Source organism: Brassica napus, chromosome C3 (assembly GCF_020379485.1).
Source record: "Brassica napus cultivar Da-Ae chromosome C3, Da-Ae, whole genome shotgun sequence".
Lineage (NCBI taxonomy): Eukaryota > Viridiplantae > Streptophyta > Magnoliopsida > Brassicales > Brassicaceae > Brassica > Brassica napus.
The window spans coordinates 56607006-56620447 of NC_063446.1; the positions used below are offsets into that span (position 1 = coordinate 56607006).

Sequence of the window (13442 nt, forward strand, 5' to 3'; positions counted from 1 at the left end):
TTTGTCAGGTTGTACCAGTTTTACTTGTCAGAATAATTTTACCATACCTAACCTGGTTATACTAGTTATACCAATAACATGTCACAATCAAACAAGTTGAAAACCACTATGACAAATAGAAGTTCACTACTAAATCACAAACATAAGTCTTAAGTTTTACACATACAAAAACAACACAAGTTCACTACCAAATCAGAAACATACAAGTTTTAATTTTGACAAAAGCAGCACCAACATCCAAAAGCAGCATAAAAGATTTGAGTTTCAAATACAAGACACACATAGATTACTTTAGGACATATGGAGACTGATGTGCACGAGAAGGCTTTGCCAACCTCTTCGTCCTTGTCAAGGCCTCTCCATCCTCTGGTGAATCTTCAACATCTTCATTCACTTCCTCTGCAGCTTCCTTCTTAACCTTCTCGGCATTTGCTGCCATCACTTCAAGCTCATTCTCACCCTCCTTTGTAGCCTCTTTATTAGTGTCAACCTTTTCCATCTGCTCACGATCATTCTCGCCATCATTCTCCAGCTCATTCTCGCCTTCTTTTCAGATGTTGAACTATGGGAGCCCGTGAAACCACATCTTTTCAGATGCATCAGAATCTTTAATCAACTTGATGAAATGATGTTGATGACACCTTGAGGAGAGCTTATAGGGCTTCCCGTACTCGGCCAGTTGGAAGTAAAACCTGTGGGGTTTGATTGCTCCTCCAGCCATCTGCTCACCAAGCACAAAAAAATATAACATTAATATAATTGGAAAACTAAGGAGTTGTACTAGTAATACAAGTTATACTTATTACACAAGTGCTAGTTGTACGAGTGCACAAGTTATAAATATGCAAGTTATACTATTACTACGAGTATTACAAGTTATATTAGAGTTGTAGTTGTACGAGTTATACAAGTAATACATAGAACATTTGTACAAGTTATATTAGTTAGCTATGTTCTACTTATAGCTATATATGTTATAGTTGTATGAGTTATACAAGTAATACACAAAAAAGTTGTACAAGTTATAATAGTTACATATGTTCTACAAGTTATACATATAAAAATTGTACAATTATTATTTGTTAGATAAATAATAATTGTACGAGTAAAAGAAAATTTACATATTACCGTTATAGTTAAATATGTAGTAGTTGTACGAGTAATATAAGTTATACATATAACAGTTGTACAAATAATAATAGTTATCATTTAACAGTTGTTCAAATAATACTAGTTAGATAAGTACTAGTTGTACAAGTGATACATGTTTTACATATTCCAGTTGTATTAGAAATATGAGTTATATACTATTGACATGTCCTACTTAGAAGTTAAACTTGAAGTAGTTGTACCAGTTACACAATTTTATATTTCATAGTTGTATTAGTAATACTAGTTAAACTTATTTTAGTTGTAGTAGGCACATTTTTTTTAAGTACAACTAAATCTACTAGAACAACTATATACAATATATATCCTAGTTGTATCATATTACAAAAACTGAATTCAAGTTGATTTTTACATGTGTAGCATTATGTTCGTCGGGTGTGCGAGCGTCACCGTGATTTGACCTAGTTTCTTCAAAATTTTCTCCTCATTCCGAAGAAGGTGTCCCCCTCCTAGTGGAAGACCTAGAAAGAGGTGTAACCGGAGGGTTTTGTGACCCCGCCGCCTCTTCTGACTGTGTTGACTCACTGTCGGACCTAGTAGGAGAAGCAGCCGGAGTAGGGTCCGCCAGAGTAGGAGAAGCACTCAGATTTCGTCACAGACTTTTAGGGTTATGGTTCCGCCGCAGCCGCTTACTGGGTTGAGATGACGAACCACCATCGTCTCTTCCGTGTTCTTCTACCATAGATGGCCTATCTCAGTTCTTCTTTGCTGGTTCGATGTTCTTCTTCGGCGGTGGAGATTCCTTCTTGTTATTAGTTCCTCTGATTGTAGGTGGCATCTTCGTGACAAAGAGATAGATCATGAAGTTCGATTGAGATAGAGACAGAGTTCTGATCGTGAAGGTGTGGAGAAAGTGGACGAAAGTAGGGGAGTTGTCTTTCGTAGATGGAGGCTTTGTCTATTTGGGATTTAGGTTTTCAGTCGGGGTTGGGTCGGGTTAAGAGTCGGGTAGGATAGTAATGGCACGGGTCGTAAATAAGTTGATGCCTTTTGGTTTTTTTGTTATTTGTACATTTTTTGTATTTAAATTTTAATCTAATATTAATAGAAATTATGGTTGGGTCACGAGAGAATTTTTCAACGCCATGTAGATCACTAGAGCATTTGGTCCCTGAAGATAGGCAGGAGGATCATGGAGTCAATGCGACTGAATCCTCCCCCATCAACCTCACGTTCTAGAAGATAATTGGCAGATCTTCTTATTCCGTTCTTGAGATATGTTTTTATAACAGTAAACCTAATTATTACTTCTTCCGTTTCTGAATAAGTGTTACTTTGACACTTTTCACACAGATTAAGAAAGTAGCGGAAATATATGTAAGTTGTTATTAATTACATTTGTCTGACCAATAGTATTGAGATAAATAAAATTATCTATAAAACCAATGCAGTTTACAATTAATTTTCAGCTGAAATAAGTATAATTTGCTGTAAAGTGATATTTTTTATGTAATAAGAAAAAATAAGTCAGAAAGATAGTTATTATTATTATGAAACAGATGAGTAATACAGTAACTATTTAAATTGTGAAAGCTACATTACATTCACTATTATACTATTAGCTATGAGAAAAGATGTCGTTGGGTGACTTTCTTTGACTCCTCTTTTGTCTCTTTTTTCGCACTTTTTGTTCACAAAATCTAAAACGAGACTGACACCAAACTTCTACAAACACGTGGTTCTCTATCTATCTATTTCCAACTCTTCCCCCATACATATTTCATTCAAACCTTTGTCACCAATAGTAACTACGACCACGCTTTTGACCTGTTTCGCTTTTTTTCCTTTCTTAGTTTTCGTCTATTTCCCTTCTTTTAATCTATTCGTTAAAACAATGGAACATCAATTTATCTTTTAATTTTCTTAAGATTTCCCTATAACATTTTATCTATTCAAAGATTCTAATTCGGGAAAAAAATGTCTTTTAAATTTAGTATTTAAATAAACTGAAGAAAAATAATTCTCACGTTAAGATTTGTATGTAACCTAATCAAATTATCCTGTTCCATGCCACTAAATTGGAAAGAAAAACAAACGACTATATATATTTCAAAAAAAAAAATCAGAAAAATACATCGTACAAAATAATTGTTTTGCATAATAAAAGACGAACTAATTACACAGATGTTGATTCCTTTTTGGTTAATATATTCGGTAAACAACAAAAACTTAAAATCAAATGAACGAAGTTGCCAAAATTGAAAGAAAAAGAAAACTCCTTGTTTTGTTTTACAAAAAAAAAAAACTTTCTTAAAAGCCAAAGTTTATCCTTTGGATTTTTAAACTTTTGTATAGTTGAATGGTCCTGTTCCAAATTATTCGAATTCGAAAGATACGTTTGTGTACGAAAGCAACTTCTTTTTGGCAGTACGAAAGCAACTCATAACATTCATGCAAACAAGAAGAAAAATATGACTAAAGGAATATTTGAAGTTCAACGATAATGAATAGTTACAGTTACAAACACATCGTTTAGAAGTTAGCTAGCTCCTTGATTCAATTATCACAAAATCAGTAGAATCCAAAAGTTTTGGAAACAATTTGTATCTTTTGGTTAATTTTTTTTCATATTCTTTACATGATTTCAAACAATTTCTTCTACGTATTATCAACACACAATCTGCTAATTTCTTGTAACAAAAAATTAAGCTGATTTCCCCAGAGTAGCTTTCTTAGTTTTGGACTTGAGCTTGGACTGAAGCTTACGCTTACCACATGAATCAGTCTCAGAAGAATCTTTGCACGGTGATGATCTCTTCTTCATCATAAGAAACTTCCTTCTCTTCTTCTTCTTCTTCTCCACGGTCGCCTTCGTCTCTCTTATCGTCTCTAGCTTCGGCTTCCATTTTCGTAGACCAACTAGCTGAACATAGTCCTTCTTCAACTTCACCGTCGTGCAAACTCTCTCTTCGTTCTCTCTTTCTTCTTCCTCTTCTTTGTTTTTTCTTCCTTCCATCATTAACTCCGACATGAACTCTTCAGACACCCGAATCTTTAGCTTCTCTCCTGTTCCTCCCTTCTGTATAAGAAAAGCCTGCTGTTGACTCCCGGCGGATTTTGATCTGATCAAAACGCCACCGTTTTGAGGAGGTTTCAAGGCGGCGATGGCGAGGAAAGAGAGATCGTTGGTGAAGAAATCAGACGGAAGGAGAAAGTAGTTGAGTCCGAGCTTAAGCGTGTCTGTTTCCGACAGAACTGGTGTTTTCTGTCCGATGTAAAGCGAGTCTGATCTGCAGATTTGGTGTTTAGGGAAGTCTCTTGTGAGCTCTGAGACCACTACGGGACGGTCGTAGAGCTCGGAGGAACCGTCGGATCTTACGAGCTTGATCCGTCTTTGGCTCCCTCCCTGGCCGCCGCTGCTGGATTGGTCTGGTCGGGGATGGAGGCAGAGCCAAGCCGTTGGAGCTTTGTGTAGCTTTACGAGTAGACTCGAGAGCCTATGATGACTCATTTAGCAAGTAACTGGATTCTAGGTTTAGGGTTTTTGCGATGACTAACGAAAACTCTTCTCTTCTACAGAAGAAATGTCATGAAGAAATTGATGGGAGGAGAGAGAGGGAGAGGGAGTTTTGTAGTTTCAGTGTGAACAAATGAGATTGCTTTGAATATATATACACTATTACATTTACGCTTATTATAGGGATATGTTATTTTGATATTTTATTAATATATAAGTTCGGTAACTTCTGCTCATCTCATTTGATAAATAAATTACTCCCTCTCTTCTTAAAAATAGGATATTTTACAGAATTTTGATAATCCAATATACAAGTTTTTTTCATTTTTTTAAGTAACTTTTAATTTATTAAAAACTATATATCCAATCATATTTTAGTAGTCTATTTTGTAATTGGTTGAATACCATTAATTTATAGTTTTAATGATATTTTCTAGACAAAAAATAGTTTTCTTAATATGTGTGTTTCTACTTCAACATCTAATATTTAGGAACGGAGGGAGTATATTTTTGGAATATTAATGCTTTTTTTTTTCTTGAAACACACTTTTTGTTTTGCTTATTTGCTTATTGTTCTGAATGAATTATTCGGTCTACTAAGATTTTCTTTTCCACTTTTCGTTTATGTTAACGTTATTTTTATCTTTTTGACAGTTTTAATTTATTTTAAACGCTTACTAAAAACCTTTCCTTGAAACAAAGAAACAACTGAAGAATATAATGAGTGCTATCTAGTACGATATATCAAGATGTTAACTATTGAACATGAGCTTGATTAATAAAGTATATACCTTTATGTTTGCTTCTCTGTTATAATACGCAAGTTTACTTAAGTCAGATATAAGATGTCATGGGTTTGGTCCAAGTTGTAGTGTTAACTGTAATTAAGAAGCGATTACTTTTATGAATATTAATATGACTATATATAATACAAAGGAAGACTTAGACCGGTGGAAAAGCAAGTATCGAGTGTTCTTTTTAGACATTTCTATTTAGGTTTGAAGGTACCAAACTTTAATGGATTGTGACATTATGTTATATGTCTACTTATGTATTTTATAGCCACTTTCATCATTGGCCACTTTAATCGTTGCTCTCTTCCTTCAGGGGGTTTAATCCATGTTGTGGTGAATAGGTTGTGGGGTAGAACATGTAGAATAGGTTGCCGCAAGCTGAGTGATTCCTCTTACATGTTTCATATACCTCATGATTCAACTCGAGAATGAGTAATTCAAAGAGGTGTTTGGCATGTTGATGACTGTTTGTTATTTGTCTCCCCTTGGAAACCAGTTAACTCATTTAAGGTCTCTGAAGTATCAACATTCCTAGTGTGGGTAAACCTTAAAAATGTTCCAAATAGTTGCTACTCAAGATTGGGTCTCAGCCACGTAGCGTCCGGACTTGGTGAGCCTATGCAAACACATAAACCTCGACTTGATCCGACTTGTTTGGGAGAAGCAAAGTTGTTGGTTGAAGTAGAACTTGATAAACCTTTTCCAAAGCAAATTGCCTTAGATGACAAACAAGGTAATATTTTCTTGGTGGATGTTGAGTATACATGGATTCCAAGTGTTTCTGGTAGGTGTGGACATTTGGGACATAAGGAAAAAAGATGTCTCCTTCCAGCTGTCCAATTGAATGTGGAAACAAGTCCCACACATGAGGATTTACCCGCTGAAGAGCCTCAGGTTGAAATGGAAAAAGTACTAGTACAGTCTACTGTTGCATCAAATCACTTGATGTTACCAGCTGAAAATGCAGAGTCAAGTTTGGTCTCATCTGAAGAAGCACGAGAAGAACTTAACTGAGCAGGCTTTGGAACCTACTAAAGAAAGTGGCATTGAACTCAGAGATGAGCTGAATGAATTTTCTACTCCAGTGAACAATCTCACTTGTTTTAAGGTACATTTAGCCAATGGCTCCAACTCTTTTTTGACTTCATCACCATTAGCAGACACACAATCTGCTCCAACTGAAGCTACTATTATGGAAGAAATTCCATCCCCTGTTATTGTCCTCGAGGCCAACTCGGTTTCACCGGACAATTCATTGGTCCCTTTATACTCTCCTGCACATGGCAGCCCTTCTGTTACTCAAATTGCTTGTAATGAGCAAGATGATGAGAAAGGATATATGAGTGATGCTACGGCAAACCTCAACATGTCACGAGGTGGATATATGAGTGATGCTACGGCAAACCTCAACATGTCACGAGGTGGAAGACCAATAAAACCAGTCCAAAAATTTCAAGATATGGAATAGAAAACGGTAAGAGGAAGGGGTCGTCGAGGCTGCGGAAACTACCTCCATCCTCCTAGTAGTTTCATTTCTCTCTTGTTTCATTAAGCTTATGAATCATAAGTCTTCTCCTATGTAAGCTAATGCTTGGTTGAATATGAAGTATGTCTCATCATACTTTTTAAAATTTTATGGTTGTTTCAACCAACGTAGTATTTTAATTTGAAAACCTTTGTACAAAAAAAAAGTATTTTATAGCCACCTATTACGGAAAACTCTACAACAATCATTTAACTTATTTTTCTTACCGGTTCCGGACCCAATCCCTACTCTACTTAGCTGAGGAATGATCATCGAGTCATTATATTAGTATTAAATACTAATTATTCTTATGTTTGGTTGTTCAACTGATCTTTGAGATACCACTGACATGAAATTTTCAATGTTACTGTTATGTTTGGAATCGGATCACTATTTTCCTAAGAATGATCATTGATGGTATTGACTAGCTGGTTTCAGTCTTGGAAAATGAAAAGTCTTCAAGATTCAAAACTTTATACAGTATACGGAAGACTGATGCTCGACGATAAATTGCATTATCATTAATTTAATGAAATATATGTTCACTGCTACACAACATGAACATGATATTTCGTATAGACAAAACTAACTCATTATAACACGAAACATATGACATATCAATATCCTTGTTTAACTTGAAAGTTGAAACTCGTAAGAGAAGTAGCCACCTCTAGTTTCGGTCTAACTTTGGCACATCAATTAGTGTACGTAATTACGTTGCCTTACTTTGACTCGCTTCTTCTTTCCTTTTGTTAGTTTTGAATTGCCACACCCGCGCCTTCCTTTCCTTTTCACCCTCTTTTTGTTTTGCATGCTTTCCTCATTTCACCTATAGACTTTGGTAGTTGATGACAAAAAAAGAGAGACTTTGGTAGTTTTGTTAGCGTTAATTAAAACTAGAAACCACATAATTTACATATTTGGTCACTTTCAAGTTTATACATTGCATCTCCTACGGATAAAACTATCAGTTGATTGCGCTTTTAACCAATGAAAGTTGTGATCCCACGAAAATTATGCCACTTTCAGGGTTCTTCATTTTAAGTTTATCTTAAGTTAGTTTGAATGATCCTTTTGAGTTTGGGTCTACACTCGGTGTTTTGCGATCAAAGTGTTACCGACTTAATATTTGATCGGTTTTTGGTATGAAGCACATAGCCATTTTCTTATAACTAAAAGCTTAGCATATATGCACTTGAACAAACTTGCACTAATTACTAATGAAAAAAAAAAAATTAGGGTGGGGCACATGCCACACCCTCTTGTACACTGGATCCGCCCCTGGATCCAAGTGTTATCGACTTAATATTTGATCCAGATTGATGTAACAAGCTTCCCCAGAAATTACATAAACGAGATACATGAAAAAAAATTATCTGCTAACAATAAACACAAATCCGTGGATTGTTCAAGCTTATACATGTACTAAAACATCCATCGATATCAAGTCCACATATTATGATAAATTTTATAAATACAGCCAGTATTTTGAGAATAATATTTCGATTTAAACTCATATATGTTAGCCGAACAATGATAAAAGTAATGTTTTGTTGAATGTTTTTATAGACAGTTTTTTGTCAACTAGACATATAGTTTATGTATTATGGATCAAATATTTGAGTATTTACTATTTGGACATGACATGAGATAGTGGGCGTGCATTCAGTGATTTATGACAAAATGTTTTTTCAAAACACATACATAATGTAGATATATTTCAAATAAAACACTTCGAACCAGAAATTAGACGGAGATAGACAGACAACCCATCAAATATCTAGATATCGCAGTATTGACTATGTTCATTTAACACAAGAATAATTCCAAATGCTAAATCTTAAAGTTTGGTAGGCATGCATGGGTCATAGTTTATATGCTAACAACTTCAATATGAAAATCCAAACGACGTACGTCGTTTGTTGGTGAGCAAATAATAAGACGACAAGGAGCTATTGCTTTGAGTAAATTCAGATATCTTAAATATTGGCTAATTTGTCTTGTCAGTATATTCCAAATCTCACACCATACGACTTGTTTGATTATAGTTCAATAGTTCTCAATACACTGAACTTAGGAATCTCATTGATGCAAGTTATAAAAAAAACAGAAATTGGTGTCATTGCCCTCGTATTGGACAGTAATTAGCGAATTGCCCTTACATCTCTAACTAGATAAACCATTCCAATTTTAACTCTACACATCTAATCAACCTGCTGCGTCAGTACCTAGCTGTGGCAGTACGTGCGCCAGACTAGTGGGCTGCTAGTCTAAAACACTCATATGTGTCCATTGGTTCCTATTTTTCTCTGAGAAGATGTAATACTTATGAAATGTGTTTTTACTACTTTTTATCTCTCTCTTCTTATGCTTTATTTTTTTATCTCTTTCTTTCCTCTCCACGTAGTTTCAATCTCTTAACTATCTCTCCTCTTTTTTTTTCTGTGTTCTAATTCATTGTAACTTAATTTTTAGCTATATAATTATTTTTCAACTACACATATTTTTACTAGAATGTTAGCTGCTAAATGTGTTCTCCTCCGCTAAAATAATATTCTTAGTCATATATGTGCTTTAACAACTGTATGTGGCAGTTAAATGTATGTCTATTCTGCTAAAACATACACTAATTTATAGATTATCACCGCAATATATAGAACATAGTATATATATAGTTATTCTAGTTTATCAAGCTATCCACTAAAAATATATGTTAAGGATTGGTCGTTAAGTTTATACTTACATGCTAAAACAAGGATTGGTCGTTAAGTTTATACTTACATGCTAAAACATACACTAAATAATATTTTTGTTAACCACAAACTTATATTTTATCGATCCATTAGATCAATGCTTACTTATATAGTATACTGATCTAATCCTTCATTTTCCAGAGAACAATTAAATAACTGCTAACATTATCAAAGGCCATTACCATCCTGCTAACACGAAAATTAGTCATTATATTGTTAACGACTAACAAACTATGTAGCAACGGTACATAGTTGGTTAGTCGTTAATAACACAACATAGTTGTTACAACTTTAAACATTATGATTATGAAGCATAGTTTTTTAAACCTATGCCCATATACAGCTATGTTTACGCTTTCATGTGTTATGAGGGTTTGATATTACGTTAAGCGTAACAGATGCGGTTGACTCAGGCTTATTATCGAATAGAATAATAATCAACTAATGAGAGATTAATCCATGATTAGTTAGGGATTTATTATAAGAAATTTTAAATATCTTAGTGTGTTACTATTCAATATACTATATGTTTTGATACAAAAATGATAAATGTCCAAGAAATGTATCATTGTGTATTACTATTCAATATACTACATGTTTGATACATTGTTATATCAAAGTATCGACTAAGATAGCATATACCGAACAATATAGTAACTAATAAACTATTTGTTCAATCATATATCAGTTAACAAATTATATATCAGCTAACAAACTATGATAACTTTATTTATTGACAATAACACAATATTGTCAAGGGTAACATTTTTTATTGGGCGTTATCGATGCAAGTAGCATGCTAACATATAACTTAACATATGTAATATATAATCTTTTTTAATCAATATAATTTTTTACTAAACTAATAAATGATTTATATTAGATGATTTCTCTATTGTTACCAATTTATTTTATATTGGATAGTTAAAATTAATGTTTGAACCAATAATAATAATATATATTTAATTCCAAAGCAATAGTGTTATTGATTGTGATTACTATATTCTAAAATTTTAATTGTTTGTCTAATAATATATACACAATCTTGATTACATCCAGTATAAAATCGATGTATTATCCATGAGATCTTTTATTGTACCTACTCATATGACAGGGTCCACATCTGCAAAGTGTACTTGCTCTCCATCTGACACAACGCCTTATTTTCTGCGATTCTACTGTTTTTCAGAAGGGTATAATCGTCACATGTGAACTAAAATGGTAGACAAATTGGGCTTATGATTTTAGTGGGGCATTTGGCTAATTTGAGTTTCTATTGGGTATATTTAACCTATTGTCTCTAAAAAAACGGGAAAATGGTATTTTAAATATCGAGAGTGTCACTTTCTACCACTTTAAACATTGAAGTTTTTTTACTAGCACTTTAAACCTTCAAATTGACATTTTTATCATAATAAACCTCCAACGACGTTTTCCAGTTCATAAATGACTGGTACTGTTCATAGATGACTGGTACTGTTCTTTTTACAGGTTAAAATAATAATGTGTCGGTTTCTTTTTTTTTTCTTAAAAATAAAAAATACGTAAAAATACAGAAAAATTCGAATGAAATTGGAAAAAAAAAATTAAAATTATAAAAATTCAAAACAAAATTAAAAAAAATTCAAAATTCAAAAAAATAAAATTTAAAATTTCAAACTTAAAAATATTAAAATATTAAAAATTCTAAAAATTCAAAATAAGATCTAAAATTAAAATGTCAAATTTAAAAACGAAAATAAATTTTTTAAAATTCTAAAATAAGATCAAAAATATTTAGAAAAAATAATTTGAAATTTTTCTTTATTTATTTGTATTTGTATATTTAGAGCATAAGAGTCTTTTGCATCTTTAATGAAATATTTTTGGTCATTTTATTTCTTAGAAATTTTTTTTGGGACAAAACTTAATATAATCTATTTGTGAGAATTATTAGCCCTGCATGTGGTCACCATCAATTAACATGAGGTGAAATTGGCGGCCCCCGAGATGCTTTCTACGAAGTGTACTTAGGCGATAGTCGGGCTATGTGAGGTGTATGAGTATTCGGATTATCAAAAAAAAAGAGTTTTTGATGGTAGCAAGTTTTGATATATTGTTTTTGATGGAGGCAAGTTTTGAAATCGTAATAAGTGACGGTCTCTTTAATTGGATGAAATTTTCAAATAAATATATATTTTTTGGTTAAATATTTATAACTTTTTTTACAATCTTAATTTTTAAGTTTGAAGTTTTAATTTTAGTTATTATTTTAGAATTTTTTAAAAATTTCTTTTTTAAATTTGACATTTTAATTTTAGATTTTATTTTGAATTTTTAGAATTTTTAATATTTTATTTTATTTTTAAGTTTGAAATTTTAAGTTTAATTTTCATGTTTTTTGAATTTTTAGATTTTTTTAAATTTTGTTTTGAATTTTTTACATTTTTTTCCAATTTCATTCGATTTTTTTCTGTATTTCGATTTTTCCTAAAAAAAACTCTTTGATTCAACCCTATTTCGAGATATATTCATAGTCAAGGTTTGCGTTTCGTGGCTTATCTTAAAGCTGGACAGATAAAAAAGCTTTTGCTAATTAAGTGAAAAAAACGAATCATTATAAAAAAAAGGAGATGATTATCATTCTGGCCCAATAACAAAGATCGACTTAAGCCCAGCAAAAGACAAAAGTCCATCTGTTCTGAATACAGTTAACTGTGCAGTGTATAGTTCAGTGCAGCTGTGCAAGATAATAATGTATGAACATTAGCTGTCTTGGCCTTTAATGAGGTCATCTTCCAAGGTTCCTTTACAAGATACCACTGAGTGGCTCAGTATTCCAAATGTTTATTTGAATGTAAATGGATCTACCATCGTTGAGAGACTTCTAGCCATCTAACCCAGCTGCTTCACAAGACAGAGGAGACGACTTCACTCAGTAATCATGATTTGATTCATCAATCCATAATAAGAAACAACTAAAAACACTTGCTTGAGCCGAAATTTGTTGGGACACAAAAATCATATTTTAACCAAATAATGCTGATTATCAACATTGATAAAAAAGATAAATAAAATACGAGTTTTCCCTCAGAATCGAAGAACTTATCAACATTGATTAGCTCAGACAAGGCTGAAACTTGTTATAGAGATTTTCTCGAATCATCATTGAGTACCAAACCAAAAAGAAAAAGGAAAGAACCAGATTGTGAAACTAAAAACTCAAACTATGTAATAATGAAGAAAAAAAAAAACATAGACGAATCTAGTTCCCTCAGACAAACTGAGTTTTGTTCTACACTGATATATTCAGACAAGGCTGAAACTATATAGTAAGGTTATTCGATCATCGGGAACTATAGCGACTAGAAACATGAAACAGAAAAAATAAGAATGTGTATCAAATATACTTATTGATGTTGCTCTGCTCCTGAAGCGGCGGCCCCCTTTTTATACAAGCCCTAACGAGGCTGTGGAAAGTATTGATAAATAGCACAGAAAGTCCTCACTCTTTAACAGCCTCAAACATTTCACCCCGTAATTTATATACTTACAATAAGGGCTCTATTACCAGCCACGGAGAAAGATCTTTGTTCACTATTGAGCTATCTTGCCTGCATCATGCATTATTCTTGTTCTTATGAGAAGTGTTGCACAGATTTACCATTGACGAAAAACCATCATTATTGCCTTAATATCAAGAACCATCACTGATATAAATCGAACTAGATAAAGATTCAATGGGTTTATTTAATCCAACTAGA

At 32.9% G+C, this 13442-nt stretch overlaps 1 protein-coding gene across 1 annotated transcript; it reads right to left on the reverse strand.

Annotated features, from left to right (window-relative positions):
• Positions 1-3673: 3673 nt before the first annotated feature.
• Positions 3674-4776, reverse strand: LOC106385961. Its single transcript, XM_013825860.3, has one exon. The coding sequence runs from the start codon at positions 4619-4621 to the stop codon at positions 3815-3817; it is 807 nt and encodes a 268-aa protein (XP_013681314.1). The 5' UTR covers positions 4622-4776; the 3' UTR covers positions 3674-3814.
• Between the last annotated feature and the right edge of the window lie 8666 nt (positions 4777-13442).

What these genes read in the sequence shown, in the direction of transcription:
- LOC106385961 (XM_013825860.3), bottom strand. Translation starts at nt 4,621, where the DNA reads ATGAGTCATCATAGGCTCTCGAGTCTACTCGTAAAGCTACACAAAGCT.